The sequence below is a fragment of the Micropterus dolomieu genome, linkage group LG02 (assembly GCF_021292245.1).
Source record: "Micropterus dolomieu isolate WLL.071019.BEF.003 ecotype Adirondacks linkage group LG02, ASM2129224v1, whole genome shotgun sequence".
NCBI lineage: Eukaryota > Metazoa > Chordata > Actinopteri > Centrarchiformes > Centrarchidae > Micropterus > Micropterus dolomieu.
In genome coordinates this window covers 2,277,582-2,295,217 of record NC_060151.1, presented here as the reverse complement: position 1 = coordinate 2,295,217, position 17,636 = coordinate 2,277,582, and the positions used below count along the sequence as shown (strand labels likewise).

General features: G+C 41.6%; 1 protein-coding gene across 4 annotated transcripts in view; it reads left to right on the top strand.

Moving 5' to 3' along the window:
- Positions 1 to 17,345, top strand: part of prr12b (proline rich 12b) — a 33,107-nt gene extending 15,762 nt beyond the window's left edge. For all 4 annotated transcript variants that reach the window (XM_046030001.1, XM_046030019.1, XM_046030007.1 and 1 more), the window contains exons 6-16: positions 2,353 to 2,427; positions 5,062 to 5,884; positions 6,204 to 6,820; positions 6,896 to 7,012; positions 8,947 to 9,080; positions 9,212 to 10,179; positions 10,287 to 10,406; positions 13,291 to 13,388; positions 13,545 to 13,676; positions 15,114 to 15,209; positions 16,213 to 17,345. In XM_046030001.1, coding sequence (XP_045885957.1) covers positions 2,353 to 2,427; positions 5,062 to 5,884; positions 6,204 to 6,820; positions 6,896 to 7,012; positions 8,947 to 9,080; positions 9,212 to 10,179; positions 10,287 to 10,406; positions 13,291 to 13,388; positions 13,545 to 13,676; positions 15,114 to 15,209; positions 16,213 to 16,347 — 3,315 coding nt within the window. In that variant the 3' untranslated portion in view covers positions 16,348 to 17,345. The remainder of the gene's footprint in view (positions 1 to 2,352; positions 2,428 to 5,061; positions 5,885 to 6,203; positions 6,821 to 6,895; positions 7,013 to 8,946; positions 9,081 to 9,211; positions 10,180 to 10,286; positions 10,407 to 13,290; positions 13,389 to 13,544; positions 13,677 to 15,113; positions 15,210 to 16,212) is intronic.
- The last annotated feature ends 291 nt before the right edge of the window (positions 17,346 to 17,636 follow it).

The following is a 17,636-nucleotide window of genomic DNA, read 5'->3' as shown; positions in this document are numbered from 1 at the left end:
CTATCTGCTCATTAGTTGCTCTGGCACAGCTCCTTTAATAATGTCTTTCTGACAAATGCTGAACTTTTCATGGGTGTAAAAAAAACTTTTTGAAGTGTACATTTATTTGTTAATTTCAGTGCCAAGTATTACAAATTTCAAAGGTTTGAACGGATGGCGAGTATAGTACAAGAATTCAATACAGATTTGACCATGTTATTTTGAATGGACTGGCACTGTGCAATGTGTGACCAAAGCTGAGAGTTTTCTCATCTCCCCTGTCAAGTTATACACAACAGCTTGAGGGGGAGTGGCTTTTTCACGGGGGAAGGACAAAATGACAAATATTTTGCAAAGAAAAAGAATTGTTTAAGTAGGAATCATAGGCTGGAGAACACTGGATTTGTTTATTCAAAAAGGGGACTTGGACAAGATTTTGTGGGAGAGCAGAGATTGCAACTCAATATCAACCTAAAAGACGCATATATCCTTTTGTTTAAAGTAATCCGTAGTATCAGTAAGCAATAGGTCAATTATTGCTTTATCAATATATTTATTACCTGAGATTCAGCTTCCTTCTTTTTCTTTGATTCATGTTCCTCGTAACATATGTGTAAAAGAAAATACCACTTTGACACAACATAAAAAAGGTTTGATTGTTGTTGTAAGAATATGTATGAATTACTTTTCTTTCACAGATTGTCTGCAGATTGTCTTTGAAAATGACACGAATTTAAAGAAAAAGATGGATATAGACATAGATATGATTTAATGAATATCTAATATAATATCTATTCAGAATAATTGATACCCACATTAATCAGAAATCTCTTAACATTTTATCCTTGTAATCATAGCATCATGCAGGCTGCTTACATCTTACATCTCTTGTTGAGGTCTGTCACTTACTTCTTGATGTCAGGATGTGTGGGAGAAAGAGCTGCAGAGGACCAGTGCATGACAGCTTCAACTTTGTATTTCATGTTAGAGTGAAATGTAAGCTAGTTGCCTCAGCAACAGTGAGACATACTATATCTGCAGTCAATATTTTGACTGTTAAGGGACGCCTTACGTTTCCAAATTAAGTCAAACTGATATACAGGTCAGTCACTAAGTATTTGAACCGATATCCTGTCATTGTGGTGACTCTGTATTCAGGCACACTGGGTTTTACATTCATCAGGGACTGAGGTTAAAGTGCTGACTCAGGATGTTATACTGTGTTCATATCTGTAAGACTCAGCCCTTTACAAAACCTAGTTTCACAATTTTAGAACAATGTAGAAGGGCAATGACCCTTAAAGGGATTGTAAGTGATGGCAATCGACTCCACTTCTTGTTAAATTTAGTGAATATTTACTCATGGTTTGCTAGCTCTCTGTTTTGTGTGTGCTCTGAAAAGAAATCTGGTTTTCCAAGCCAGCACTGGCTCTGTAAATGGAACACAAAGAAAGTGGTGTGGACCTTCCCTACAACATTGTTCCAGCCAATCAGCAACAGGTGGGCTTAGTGCTTGTGCACAGGAGTGATGGGGGGAGAGTTCTATACAGCGGCACAGACCGAGAAGAAGGTGGGGTGGCCAAGAAACAGCCAAAGAGGAAAAAGTGTGAAGAGCATAAACAGACAAGAAAGTTATATGAGCAGGCAAAGGGTGAAGGCGTTTCAATGCTGGATAAACCATTCGGTGGGCGGAGCTTCTGAGGGAGCTCGAGAGATGAGAGGGTTGTACTTGTTTGGTAGTTGAGCTCAAATATCAACAGTCCTTCTGCAGAATCCCTTACTCTCCCTTTAATATGGTGCAGCCAAACAACCAACAGACTTGTACAGACATGGCAGAGCATCACCAGGTGTCTGCTGGTGTCTGTGGGCTGTGAACTTCAGCCAGACACTGACTGCAAAGGATTTGCTACTAAATATTAAATATCTTTTGTAGGTTTATGTTAACTTGTCATTACTTTGTGTTCCTTAATATGTGGGAGATGAGGCACAAGAAGGGCTACAGTTTCTTTACTGTTCTTACTGATAAATCTAGCTACACATATTATAGTTCTTCTTAGTATCAGGCTCAATCTCCCTCTTATACAATATGACAGGCGGCTATGGCAACAATAGAGACAGAATTCATATGCTCTGCATATGTCATATGTATGTATATCATCATATGTTCTCTATAATGGATTATATGTAATGTATTTATGTAACTCCCACCATGAAATCTTCAAAATAACTGGCATCTGTGAACATCTGAAAAAGGATCACATAATGTTCATGTAAAGAAAATGTTACCTTTATACGTGTCAATCTCTCTAAAGAGTTTGACTTAACCTCTGTTAAACAGATTTTTGAAAGCAGTTTTCTCTGATGTTGACGCAGATGACGTGGAAGAAAGAAATTGACGATCCACTGAATCCTGAAGCCTGGGCTGCTATGCAGAAACTCTCCAGTTCAGTAAGTTGCTTCACATCCTCTACAAAAATGAGCAAAGCCAGGAGCTTCATATATAATTCATCCCTCATCCATTCAAACTCAAGCTCTCTGGTAGAGAGAACAACACATGCTCTACCTTCCTCACACCTCAGGTGCCTTTATAGACACTTGTGGGTGAAAAGGCAGCATTTTGCCCTGGTATTTGTTAACACTAAATGTGAGAAAAGATTTGGTGGTGTAGTCTCCAGTGGAAAAACACAATATTTAAATTTTCAGTCATGTTTCGTGATTTGAGGTTTGGAGAGAAGGAGGTTATAGTTGACTGACAGCCAGCTCTTTCTGACTGACAAAAGAGAGAGGAGAGAAATGGCTGTTACCAGGGCAGCTGTTGCCATGGTTACTACATTTTTCAGTGCAGAAGCCTTGCTGCCACCTGCTGTTTGTTAAGCTTTATTACCTACAGCCTAGCGTCTGTGTTTATTGGACAGCTGAAAGTAAAAATCTTTCACTTTTACTCCCAAATATCTCATGAAATATGTGCTTACATTTTAGAGAGCCACAGAGGTGAGCACCCCATGTTTTGGAGTCGTAACGAATAATATGTTTATGCAATCACTTTTCATGCAGCTTCACTGTGTGCGCTTGTCAGCGTGGTACTAATTGTAACTGGTGTGCCATCTTGGCCAGGTCTCCCTCAGAAAGGAGATTTCAATCTTAAGGGACTTGCTGGTTAAATAAAGGTTACATTATATATTTATTCCATTTATATGTTTTCATGTCATAAATATATTAGATTGATGTTCAGTCTACATTTTAATTGCCACTGGATAAATGAAAGATTTCACATTAATAATGTAAACTTTAAAAAACAGACAATATTGCAAATGTTTTTGCAGAATAAGGATTTTTTTGGACAGTGTAGCAGATGTAGGGTAAATTCAGGTCTCCGATTGACTCCAGGCATACATGTGATTAAACAAATTTTAATCACATGTATGCAAAAAATAGGTTTTTCATGTTTGCTTCGGGGATTTGCTGGAAATGAGTGTGAGTACAGTAGCGTACAGTGGAAATCAAGTGATCAACCACTTATATGGACCAAATAGCTTGGGACAGAGTCATTCCTATACAGATGCTTTTTCAATCATTTGCTTATAGCAATCCAGCAGTCCACTTACAGTGTTCATTTTGGGTCTTTAGATACATACAAAATCTGAATATTTTATGAATAGATTTGTTTTCAAACTCCACTGCCACGAGCTGGGTATTGATAGCCTGCAGTTTATTTTCAGGCCGTTAAAATGTAGAAATGCAGTGAAACCAGCGCCCAGCTGTGGTTTAGCAGCCTATTAGCACTACTATGTTACTGTGTTTGTCAACAGCACAATATAGTTCTAGGCTTTAGCTTGATTATATTCTGAACTACAGTAAGATATATTTTATGTACAGTACTGTATTACTGTATAGTGTATTAGAGTTATACACAGTACAGTCATTTGAAAAGTGTTTGAAACAGCTGCACTGTTTTGGGAAACAGTCAGTATGATTCAGTAAATGGTGAAGTTGTGCATTTAATAACTTTATATTCATGTAATAAATATACATGTCAATTAGATGGTAAGAGAAATAAAGAAAATCAATTTTCCACTTGTAGTGATCAACTTTGCCCGGACAGACGTGATCATGATAAGATCAGTCCACTGTATTTGGAACACAAAATCAGCCAGGAATAATCACACTTCTATCTTACAATTTTATAGTTTTCACAATTCTTACATTTTAACCGGAAATCTGCCATTTGGGTGAGATTGTTTTCCCAACAGCTGATACTGTTAATTAGTTAATCAATTAGTTAACAGATTGTGATCAATCATTCATTCATTTTTCAAGCCTAAGAACAAAGTTGCAGCTTTTCCTTTCTTATGTGATAGTAAACTGAATATGGGCTTGGACTGTTGGTCACGCATAACAAGATCTGGTTTGATTTCATCATGTTGGACTTTTTCACTATTTTCTGACATTTTAGGCCAAATGATTAGTCAATGAATTGAGAATGAGAAATCAATCAGATTAACTGATGACAAAAGTAATTGTTAGTTGCAGCCCTAAACAACTCTTTATTTATCAGCAACTGGGCAGTTGCCCTCAGCTCTGTGGATCTCAGTGTCTTTCAGCTCTTTGTTTTGGTCTGCAAGTTTACTGTTGTGCTTGAGTCTCATCACTCTCATCAACCTTGTTTCCTGCAGCAGCAGGTCACTGTTCAGCAGTGACACTATGGTAAACCCACAGTACACTAACTGTCCAGCGTCAAACAACAGACAGACACAGTTAGAGACTAAAAGAAGAGAGAGGGAATAATGGACTTACTCGTCATTCTGCTGGATGACTGTATTGGTAACTGTTTGCCAACATGTTCCCCTAAGCAATAGTTATAAGGGGATAAAGTTATGATAACAGCTTTCTCCGCTGCCACCTAGTGGTAATCAAATCCAATTAATGCTGCTTTAGAGAATGAACTACGACTACTACTTGAAACAGTTGAAGTTTTTTGCAGTGTACAGAGGAATACAGCTAACTGACAAACCACGCCAGTACAGTGGGCAAGGAGTGACAGCATCATAAAGCGCTCAGTGACGACATTCTGCTCTTTTACAGGCTGAGGAGAAAGCTTTCGACTTCAAACCTGGCTTCATGGCCTCTTTTTTGGACTTCCTAAAGACAGGCAAAAAGCAGTCAGGCCTTGAACTGGGAGATGACGGAGGCGAGCAGGAGGCCCTAAACCCGTGTTCCTCTCTGAAGGGAGGGATTAGGCCCCTTTCCCCGCCTCCTCCTCCTGTAACCCCAACTCCTCCACAGCAGCCTCCAGGAACATTCAGCGAGGACGGGCAGGGCGAGGGAGAGGACCTGGCTCTCAGTAGCTGCCCAAGTCCCTGCAAGCCCCTGGATGAGGAGCTAAAAAGGAACCTGGAGACGCTGCCTTCCTTCTCCTCTGATGAGGAGGACTCAGTCAGTAAAAACCAGGACCTGCAGAAGAGCATCTCATCTGCCATCTCTGCCCTCTATGACACCCCGCACTCGTTGGCTGCTGCAATGGCTTCTGCCATGGTCAAGGCCCCACCCACTCTGTCTCCGCCTACCCCACAGGAACCAGCACTCAGCCCCCCTCTCCCTGCCATACCTCCCCTCATCCCCAGTATGGAGAACGGAAAAGAGGAGGCGCTAACGTACACTCAGCATCACACACAGGACGAGGAAGAACAGAAATTGGCCCCCCCACACTCGGATAGAGAAGAAGAAGCAGAGGAAAGGGAGGTTGAGGAAGCACGAGAAGAGGCAGAGGAGGGAGGAGGGGAGGCTGCAGAAAATGAAGAAGTAATGAGAGAACCACTGAATCTGCAGCAGGGAGCACAGGAAGAGCAGGAAGAGGAGGAGGAAAGGATGTCAGAATTGCAGACTCTGGAGGTTCCTAAGGTTGAAGGTAATGCATGCGTTTGTTCATCTCTCTGCTTTCTACTGTCTGTCTGCCACTTTGACTTTAACGAGGAATGTTAACTCAAAGTCAAATTTCTCTCCTACTCATTTATACCATGTCTAGAGAGTTCATCTTTTGACCTTTGAAACTGTAGTTTGACAAAAAAATTTTAACTCAGGGTCCACTCACCAGCTTTTTTCAGAGCTTGGGTGGGAGACAGGTGAAGGACTGTGTTGTTGTTGCTGTACCAGAAGCATCTACCGCCTGGTGGCGATCTCAAAGTCATTTCACGTGATCTCTTTAATTCTGCCACCCTGTTTTTCAGATTCTCCATCAGGACCTGTGCTTGCTCTTGCACCTCCGTCCCCATCACCGTCCATCTCCCCTTCACCGCCCACCTACTCTTCACCCTCGCCCCTCCCTCCCGTGTGTCTCTCCGTGTCCTCCGCACTGCCTGTCCAGCACGATGAGGAAGAGACGAATCCAGCTTATCCTCCTTCTGAGCAGCAGCAGCAGCAGCCGCCGCCCTCCTACCAACTGGCTCCGACTGCAGGCACCTCCCCACCCCTCTCTACATCCCCCCCTGCTATCCCGTCCTCACCCCTCTCCAACCTTCCCCTGGGCCAGTCAATCCCCCCTCCGTCCACCACACCTCCTCCATCATCCTCTGATCAAGATCAGGAACCTGAAGCTGGGCAGCCTTCCCCTTCCTCACCCTCCTCTTCCTCACCTTCTTCATCATCCTCTCCGCCACCATCCCCTCCAACCCCAGAAGAGGCCCCAGCATCCCAGCGTCTTACCTCCCTCCACCTGGCAAAGAAGCAGGCTGACGCCGCCATAGCTGGGGAAAGTGAAGAGGAGGACAGCGAGAGTGGAGGCGAGGGAATCTTCCGTGAGCGGGACGAGTTTGTGGTTCGAACTGAGGACATCGGGACTCTCAAGGTGAGTTCCCCACCGGAGTATGTTTTGTTAATAAATAACTTACCATTAATGATATACACATGTTTGTGTCACCAGATGGCGTTGCAGACAGGCCGGGAGCCGCCACCCATCTGGAGGGTGCAGAAAGCCTTGCTCCAGAAATTCAGCCCAGAGATCAAAGATGGTCAAAGGCAGTTCTGTGCAACCAGTAATGTGAGTTTTCCAGCAGACATACGTTTAACTCCGGACTCCCATAGCTTCAGTCAATACTAAATTACATAGGGCAGAAAACTGCTGGTGTACAGCTCTATGGGTTCACAGTAAATCGGTGATTTGGTTGGGTACAACCCAGGGCCCCATTTGACAAAAGCATCTTGATCGACGATTGAGGAATCCATCTTATGAACCATCTTTAGTGGTGTCTCCCGCTTAATGATGCCAAGATCAGAGGTGTCAGGTGGCCTAATGGTTTAGGCAAAAACATACAATCCCAATGTCCCTGTAAGTGCCCATCATTCCCTTCTCTCTCTCACCACACATAACTTCATGTAAGCTGTCGAATAAAGACACAAAGTGGCAAAGGAGGACGTGATTGTAGATTATGTGCCCTGTACCTGCTCACAGAAGGTGAAGAATGGCATTAGAAGCTGTGGAACCTGTATGAGAAACCCCAAACTTCATATTGTTTAGTTTACTTGAATTGCATTTTGAATTGCAAGTCTTTATCATGTCCACTGCTACACTGATGTTTAATGTAAAATGATGAGCTTTAAATGAGTAAACAGGCCAACACAAATGTTATTAATTGAACAATTATTTAATGGCGTCAAACTGACCACATGTTGTAGCAGGATATATACTGTGTATATATGACTTATATTTATGAGTGTAATAATGTAATATCTCTTCTGGCTAAAATGCTGCGTTTCTTGATTTCCTATTTTCAGTTCTAGCATCGTATGTTGGCTGCAGACTAGACATTTCTTTCTTCTTTAACAGACAATTTCCATTTGCTTTTATAGGTCTAATATAAAACTGATGACAGAATCGCATACATAGTTAAGGACCAACATGTTCAAGAAGATTATTAGAATGGCCACTTTTTGATTTGAAGTTTAATTTGTTCTTAATGGCACTATCTGCTCTGAGCAGGAGCTACATCAGTTTCTTAAACCTGCTTTCATCCAATAACATATTCCACAAGGTAGAAAGACTGTTGCCTGAACAGGAATGATTTCATAAAACATTAAGATTTTATATATATATATATATATATATATATATATAGCTTTCCATTGTGTTGTTTACAACATGTATGCTGTGTGAGTTCTGTATCTTTAATGTATACTGTGGCATGGTGTGGCGCAGACAGTTATATAACTCATGCTACTTTAACAGCAAACAAAAAAACAACAAACAACAAAATACTCCATACAGATTGAGTCGTAGAAAAACCAGAGACATTCTGCAGATAGAAATGGAAGTAAGATCAGGGGTAAATTAATAGATAATTGGAAGAGATATAAGTAGAATAATAATACATTCTCTTTCCAGTCAAACATTTAAAGATATGAGTTCCTGCAGCTGCATTTCTAAAATGTTGTAACTCAAATAGTGCTTAACCATGTCGTGTGATGCTACTTCTTTACACTTTAAGCACAAATATTACTGGGACCAGAAAGGTGCAGCTGAACATTTATATTATAGAAACCACTGACTATCTATGTAACAATATGGCCACAATTGAGCACACTGACCATTCTCCACCTAGTTTTGTCAACCAATTAATGGATGTTATCTGATTGTTTTTTTGTTAGTAGAGAGGAAGAACCCTTATAGGAAAATGGCTTAGCACTTCTTCAAGAGTGAAATCTTAAAGTATTTCCTTAATAGCTGTGAGTGCTCTGTCTGCAGAAAGCTGTACACACGAATGTTTGATTTCTCCCCTCTAGAGGCCGCTTAGAGCAGCGCAGTATAGTGTTTAATTTCTCAGAGCTCAGACAATTCACTCGCTGCAATTTGGGACATTAAAGAGTGCCCTGTCTGATTTATCCTCACTTTTATGCTGTGTAACGTTTTGTCATAGAGACAAACAGATAGAACCATACTGTTTACTAAACTGTCATACTTAATGTCTCTTCCCTCAGTATCTGGGTTACTTTGGTGATGCCAAAATGCGCTACCAGCGCTTGTATGTGAAGTTCTTGGAGAATGTCAACAAAAAAGATTACGTCAGAGTGTGTTCTCGAAAGCCCTGGCATAGAGCCGGTCTGACTCTGAGGTAAGGCTATGAGTTTGATTTTCATGTCATATGTTTCTGATTGTCACTCGAAGGTAGGGCCATACAGACGATCTGATGATTGATCTGATTGACGTTCTGATCATGTTTTTTTTAAACTTACTGATTGGCAGGCGCCAGTCACTACCTAAACAGCTGCCCACCATTCACAATCAAACCCCACCTCGAGTGGAGAGAGACGACAGAGAAAAGGAGAGACAGAAAGAGAGAGAGCTGAAGGAGCAGAGAGAAAAAGAACAAAGAGAGAGGGAGCACAGGGAGAAAGTAGAAAAAGACCATAGGGAGAGGAGAGAGAAAGAGGAGAGAGAGCAAAAAGAGAAGGAGAAACAGGAAAGGGAGCAGAAAGAGAGGGACAGGAAAGAAATGGAGAAGATGGACAGGGAAAAAGAGGAAAGGGAGCAAAAGGAGAGGGAGCGGAGAGAAAAGGAGAAAGAAATGGAATGGGAGAAAGAGAGGGAGAGAAGAGAGAAAGAGCAAAAGGACAGGGAGAGAAGGGAATATGAGAGAGAGCTGAAAGAGAGGGATCGAAGGAACAGGGAGCAGAGAGAGAAGGAGAAACTGGACAGGGAGCGTAAAGAACGGGAAAGACAGGAAAGAGAACGAAAAGAGAGGGAGAAACAGGAGAGGGAGCAGAAGGAAAAGGAAAGAAAGGAGAGGGAGCAGGGTGAAAGGGAGAGGCACGAGAGAGAGCAAAAAGAGAGGGAGAAACAAGAGAGGGAGAGAAGAGAGAAAGAGAGAGAAAAGAGAGAAAGGGAGCGGAGAGAAAAGGAGAGGGAAAGAGAGAAAGAGCGGGAGCAGAAAGAAAAGGAGGGAAGAGAGAGGGAGAAAGAGAAGGAGAAACAAAGGGATCAGGAGAAAGAGAAGAGGGAGAGAGAGGAGCGAGAGAGGAGGGATGGCACAGTGGAGTTTGCACGTCTGAAGGAGGAGAAGAGAGGAGGAGAGAAGAAGATGGAGCGTCAGTCCAGAGCCAAGACTTCAAAGGACAAGGCAGAGCCTCCTCCCAAGAAGAGGAAGAAGTGGCTGAAGGAGGTGCCCTCCTCCTCCTCCGAGTCTGACTCCTCCCCTCCCAGTGATGACGAAGGTCAGCTGTTCTGTGTGTTTGTGTGTACACATTAACACATTTGTTAATAACGTATCAGTAAGTGTCGGCTGTGTTCGGGCCCTCAGTGCAGCTGCTTTGTGTTTTAGGGCCTGTGCGGGGTGGAGCTAACAGCCGAGCCATGAGGGAGATGTTCAGGAGCTACGTGGAGATGCTGGTCAGCACAGCGCTCGACCCTGATATGATTCAAGCCCTGGAGGACACTGATGGTGAGCACCCAGACGGAGGGACACAAAGAAAGGCTTCAGTGAAAGTGTGGATGAGTTGGGAATAAAATAGGACTTGTCCAGAGATAGAAGGGCCTTTTCACCAATGTCATGGTGTTACCAGATGGCCACACTGGTTGCTTGGTTTTGAAGGACCATATTGTGTTTTTGCAAAGTGAAAATTTTCAGTAGAGTTTCAGATTGTTTAATGTATTTTCTCTACCTTACAGTCACAGTTGTTCCATCAGCCGGTTAGCCCACAAAAATTGGTGGATGTGTGGCCTTAAGGCGCATAAAAAGACACACACACACAGATTGACAGACAGAAACATACACAAACACCTTTTTGCCATGCCCCCCCTTCATAACTTATGAACCGTTTGCTGTTAACTCTTGTTGGAAGCATCACTGAACTCAGCGGAGTTCCTTTTTCATTGCAGTGAGTTAGCCCTGCCATCTACAATTAAACCCGCCCTCTGTCATAACATGTGTGTTTCATGTTTTTATATCCTGGTGGGAACTTTAACTTCAATGCATACCAAGCAATGGGGACTTGTGTAACATGGGGATATGAAGTCCCCATGGGTAGAGACTGCTTTTTGAACTCTCCCTTGTTTCCACTAATTGCCTGGACTCTTAAACTTGCTACATTTAATCAATCACAGTGAAGATAAAGTCTGAAAATCGATTTTCCGCCAGTGTCAGGGTTAGCTTAGGTTACGATAAAGTAATTGTTGCTTGCTTGTAATGCACTGTGAGTTCTACAGTTTGGCACACAATAAACATGACAATGCATTCCGTGGCCTGATCATATGCATTTCCAGTGTGCCTTCACAGGAAGCAGTTACCATGCTGTCCTGGAATATTATGGTCCTGCTTAAAAGTCCGTGAGCGCCTCTTCTCTCAACCAAGCTGGCATAACTGTAACCTGCAACTGTGGCTAAACATTTGGTTAAGTTGTGGACTAGAAAGAAAACAAAATGCGTAAAAAGTTTTCACATTCAGTGTCAACACACGCACACACAAGCACTAGATAAATGTCAAAGCACTCCAGTAGACCTGTACTTAAGAGGCTTCAATTTAGATTGACATGTTGACCTTTAAATGTGGATGAGTGAGGAGGCTCGGATAGAGATCAGTTCAACCCTTGTATATGCAGTTATTAAAATACCGTGCACAGCAGAGTGACAAAAAGAACACCTACCCTCCCACCACTTCAAAGTAAACAGATAACAGACAAAAATGTGTTAAAAGTTAAAGTAAAACATTAACCTTTTTAATTTAGTAAAAGTAGGTAAGTACTTTTAAATATACTTTATATTACTTTATACTATACTGCAGTAAACAGATCAACATTTTCTGCCTGAATAAGGAGGCATAAAACACACCACCTGCATTACTATCAGTAGGCACTGATTCTGACACAGGACTTCAACATGTATTATATATATTATATAGATCCAACAGATAATGGACTCAAAAGCAAGACAAACTGGCAGTTGAGTGTAAAAGTCTTAACATGAAGGCAAGATTTGTTAGGTAGTTCATGCTGAAGTATCAAAAAGACATGGCAAAATGCATTAAAACATGGATAATGAAATGCAGGTCAGATGAATTAGGGCAGGACAGGTAACCATACATGCGGTTAACACAGGGGTAGGAAACAAGGTAACTGAAAGAAGAACCAATGGTGAGTATAACAAACAACTACTACAACTACTATAATAAAAATACTAAATGAAAAACTGGAAGCAAGAAATAAGGTATTGTATCATTTTAGAATAAAGGAATTTCACAATTCGCCAGACATCCAAACTTTAATGAAAACCTAAGTGTTTGGCTCCCGCATCCGAGAGTCTTCTTCAGGGTCAGAACTACAAGCTGGCAATTTAAAGAACAATTTAAATGATTTACCCAGTTTCAGTATGTCCTCATTGCTCATCCAGGATGTACAAAACCTTGGAAGAATAATTGCTGTAGGTTGTGGGCACTGGGAATTCCTGGATGGCCTGCACCTTCCGCAGATACCGCACCTCCTGGTGTGCGTAGGCACATTTGCCAGGGTTGATGGTGGTGCCTGCTGTTTTGATGAACTGGAGAACCTTACAGATGGGCACCATGTGGTCCTTCCAAGAGTTGCTGAAGATGACACATGATACAGTGTGCTGCAGCAAACTGTGGGACCTCACTCAGCACAAGCCGATGATAGATGGGAGGAGCTCCATTTAGGCCAAAAGGCATCACTGGGAAGACACAGGTGCATCTACAGCCCTCATTACAGAGGCTGAAATGAGGGCCTGCATGAAGAGCCAGTATAAGATAGAAAATATTTTTTTTGAACTGGAAATATATAACAGAATAATAAGTCTCTAGTATAATAGGTCTCCTTTAAGTGCAATAAACTTAAGATTGGCCTCAATGACAATTCCTAATCGGAATACCCTCTAGAAATTGTTGTTCCATGGTGGAACAAGGCTTGTGACAGTGAGGAAAGAAAATAAGCATTTTGAAGTCCTGTAACAACCTTGCCTGCACTTGGGCATGCTGGAGTATTACACAGCTTAAGTCTCTAAGTCTGAGGCCTTTTGCTGGAAAAGAATGAGTTACTGTCTTGTGTGAATGAGTTCACTTATCTTGAGATCTTTTTTTATGAGTGAGGCTAAGATGGATTGTGAGAGAGTGAACTTGTTGGATTAAGAGGTGCAGGCGACATGCATGTTTTATATCTTATATTATTATGTATTATTGTCATATTTAAAACCACTTAACCTACTTAACTTAACCACTGTTTCGTCTTTTGCTGGTTTCTCACAATAATTGGCAGTGACGTGATTAAAATGTAAGATTTGAATGTTAATAAGTGTTCTACTACTTTCTAACTCCTCAGATGAGTTGTACCTCCCCCCCATGAGGAAAATTGATTGCCTGCTTAGTGAACAGAAGAAGAGGTTGTTGAGGAGAGTCAACATGAGTGCTCAGCACCAGGTAAACCTACACATCCTAGTTTTACAAGCGCTCAATATACTCAAATACAGTCTGTTGATGATTGACAATAAATATCTTGCTCAGACATCTGAGAGGTTAAACTAAACTTGAGCATTATCTCATGTCTTTGACTGCGTTCTGCTGTCCTCTCTCTAGGAGGCTTTACATATATTCCCCAAAATGACGGCAGACCCACTGGAATCTGGAGCTGTCAAAGTTCATCTTGGTGGGGAGGGTTACAACCGCAAAACCCTCAACCGAGTCAAGAGGAGTATTCCTAAGCAACAGGTCAGAAATAGCATGACTATAACATCACAGCATACTTTCTACTCTCATTTTAATTTGTACTGGGTTGTGGGTAACCAGAATCCGCTTTATTGCCGGGTATGTGTACACATACGAGGAATTTGACTCAGGATTGTACAATGCTCATGATGTGCTTACTTATACAATAATACAATTATAAAATACTAAAATCAGACACAGACTACAGTATAGAGAATATATTTATAGACTTGACAAATACTAATGTACAAAATAAGACTTAAATGTTCACACATGGATAAACAATATATGCAAGACAAAATCAGGGACAAAACAAGAGACTGAATGAACATCAGAAACAGACATCAACTGTCTGTGGGCACCAGTGTCCACTGGGAGGAGGTCAGAGGTCATCGAGCAGGAGTCAGACAAATAATTCAAGTCTGACACCAGACACCGTCTTTCCATCTCCACCCATATGACCACCTGCCATTAAAGAAGTTCCCCAGTTACCTCTCTGATGACATTTTAGCTACCTCCATTTAGTGAATGAAGACGATAAGATGCAGCTGAATGTTGAGCTTAGCACAGTCAGACGATTCTAAAAGTGCACCATTTTCACACCAGAGCATCCAAGAAACTGTTTGCAGTGATAAAGTTTGCAACTCAGCAATTTGTGGGCCTTACCGCAGCATATGGATTGATATACACTTCCAGTAGCCCAAGGTTTATCCAGAGTAATGGAGAGGCCATGTCGACTGTGAAACACCTGCAAAAAAGTCACTTTAGCCCAATTTCTTCTGGGACAGCAACTTTGCACTTTAACTAAACCTAACACTCTGTCAACAGTTTTGGACAATTTTTTCCTCTGTCTTCAGGCAGGTGAAGACAGGTGTAGCTTTTAACGCGGGTGTATGGCGAACACTGCATGTCGTTGGAGTAGCGTTGGTGGTCCCACCATCTGTTGCTAGGTTTAATGGCAGAGGTCTTAATGGAGATGGGATGATGCAAAAGAGGTGTTGTCCTCCTCTTTCGCACACACGCCAACGTCTTGTGGGTTATCTCGGTTAGGGAGACAGGTGAGAACAGGCGGTATGCACTACACTGTGAGCACCACAAGTGAAATTCCATTCACCTCCATTGAATGGAGGCAGAGATCTCTGAGAGACTAGAGTGAAGTAAGAAAATGTGTTTGCAATTTCCCCTCTGAACAATGAAGTAGAAGTTGAAGTAGAAGAGCAGTAACAAATATCTTATCTGAAATTCCCTTAGATAGCTTCACCTGGCATTGTTAAGTATAAAGAATCCTGTCTTTTAGTTCTTTCAGAATGTGCTGTCAGTTCTCTTCAGTGTTGCTTTGATCGTCTGTAGTGCTTTCTTCAAATGTTGGGGGAATCACTCAGGAGGAAAAACCTCCTGCTACAAAATCTCAATCTCTTTTTCTCTCACACGTCTTTTCAGGATCTGAAGCTCTCAATTGAAACTTGCCGGATCTACAGTCTGTATCATTCTCTTCACCACTACAAGTATCACACCTTCCTGCATTGCAAGAAGGAGGTAAGGATGGCTGCATTCATGCTAAAATGTATTCATTTTTTAGTAAATTTCTGTACTGCTGTATACTTCTCTGTCCTAAGGCATTTATTAGTTTCTGATTCTGGGAAGCCACTGTTGGAAGTGACAGGTTATGAAATGACAGCATTTTCTGTAGGGATGTACAGCAGCAGCTCAGTGTTACGGCAGCAGCAGCACTATGCAGTGACCACTCACCTGTCAGTCGTCGTCGTTCTAAATAAGTGGAGACACACTTCGGACACCTTCTTCTTCTTCTCTCTGACAAAACAATGGCTGCGTAATCCGTTTCTCCTCCTGCTCCAACCCCCCCCCCTCTGTACTGTAACTACTGTATCTCTGAACTCGGCCTTTAACCAAATCACACACATTCAGGCTATTCTACACAGTCTCCTTTTGATAACTCATGTAATTAGTATTTGAGCCTCCACAGAAACTGATTGGAGTGGGAGTGGATGACTTCCACCCACTTTGAAAACCTCTGGTTTAGAGCAGTTGACAAAAGTTAAACGAGCCACTGCCATTACAGTACCTTATTCTGTTTGGCTGTCATCATTCCCCTACCAACTGGTAAAATGTATACACAAAGTTAGACAGGTAAAGGATTGGTCTGTCCAACAAAGGGAATGGTTAAAATGTCCTATTAAGGGCTATTCATGACCATTTACCGCAGGCACAGCACAAAAGAACCTTAATGTATTGTGACTGTATGCTGTATGTAATATGAGTATGGTCTAGACCTGCTCTATATGAAAATTGTTCTGAGATCATTTTGATTTGGTGCTATGTAAATTAAATTAAATTGACTGTGGTTGTACTGCATGGCTGCATGTTTGCCCCTCATCCACTTACACCCTCATAAATATTCCCCTTCAGTTATAAGCCAGTTGTTGCATCCTTGCATCTTTCGCTGTCCTAGTTCAGTTTTCTCTAGAGGTGCATTGGTCCTGTTTTACTGTATGTAACTGACTTGTTGATTCCTGAACAGACGGACAGTATTGAGCAGGCAGCAGAGGACCCTGGCCAGGAGGAGGTGGTGCAGCAGTGCATGGCTAACCAGGGCTGGCTGGAGAGCCTCTTTAACTCCTTCATGGAACTGCTTAGCCTCAGTGCCAAGGCCTGAAGGAGGACAACAGCCGCAGCCCACCAAACTCACACATCCACCTACAGTGTGAAGTAGATGGAGGCATCCAGAGTTTGTGAAACAAAAGAATCATACAGAAACTGTATGGATGGTTCGAGCATAACAATCGCTGTAGGTTTGTTTGTGGGAGGTTTAACTTTTAAAGTATTTGTTTTATTATTGAGTCCATTTTAAAGTACCTCTTTATTTCAAGACACCTAATGAAAGATGGAGGGTAAGGGACTATGTGAATGTGATGGATTTTCCTCAAATGTCAAAGAAAGGGACCACAAGATAATTTGGTCAACATGACCTACAGAATATTGATAGACACAAGTTGTCTATAAGTATGTATTGACAACTATGGTTTGTATAATTTATACAAGAACATTTCTAAAAATGTCTGTCCTAAGATGGGATCGTTTGCTGTTATTATTTCTTAAAAATGGCTTAAAGGGGTATACATAAAATGGCCCACCTGCAATTTTTTGCTTCTATCGTTCTGACAGAGGTAAAACTAGAGTGGAGCGAGACAGAAGTGCGGTTTAAAAGGACTATGTGATAGTCTCTTGTTTCTACCTGCCTCAGTTAGAATGCAGTTGAGATTGAGGAGAGATGTATTTAAAACTAAGCCGTGTTCTTTCAGTTTGTTCTGACAATGAGAGAGGGGATTTAATGCCTGCAAGGACAAGGAGCGAAAAAATAAAGCACGACTTTCTTAAAGGAAGTGTGAGGTGAAATGATCCAAACGCATAAATGTCAGTGTTTAATGTTAGTCATTTTTATCTGTTTGTTGTTGATGGATATTTCCTATTATTTGACCTCTCAGAGGATATTCTTGCAGAGCAATTTTGTTGTTTTGGTGTGTAAATATTGTACAGCTATTTCATTCTCTAGTTCCCAGTTGCTCTTCTGTACATGAAATTCCTGTATTTGACATAATGAAATAAAACTGTTCAAATGACAAACGTGATGATGAATAAACCACTTCTGCTCAAGTCATTTCCCTAAAGAATGAACAGTGCATCAGCAAGTGGATGTGAGCTGATACAGACACTGCAAAAACTTTACTTTCGTCATGCAATACATGTTGCACTATGAAATGCAGCTGTTAATCAAATTACCTTTCAATTCCCGCTCTATGAACTAGCTTTGATCTTTGTTGAGGGAATAGCTTACTTTTTACATACACGTGTGTGTGAAAATCATAAAAGGCCATGTTGGATTTTAAAAAGGAAATAAGCTGCTTAAAAGTCAAATGCATAATTAACCCTTCTGTTATCTTAAGG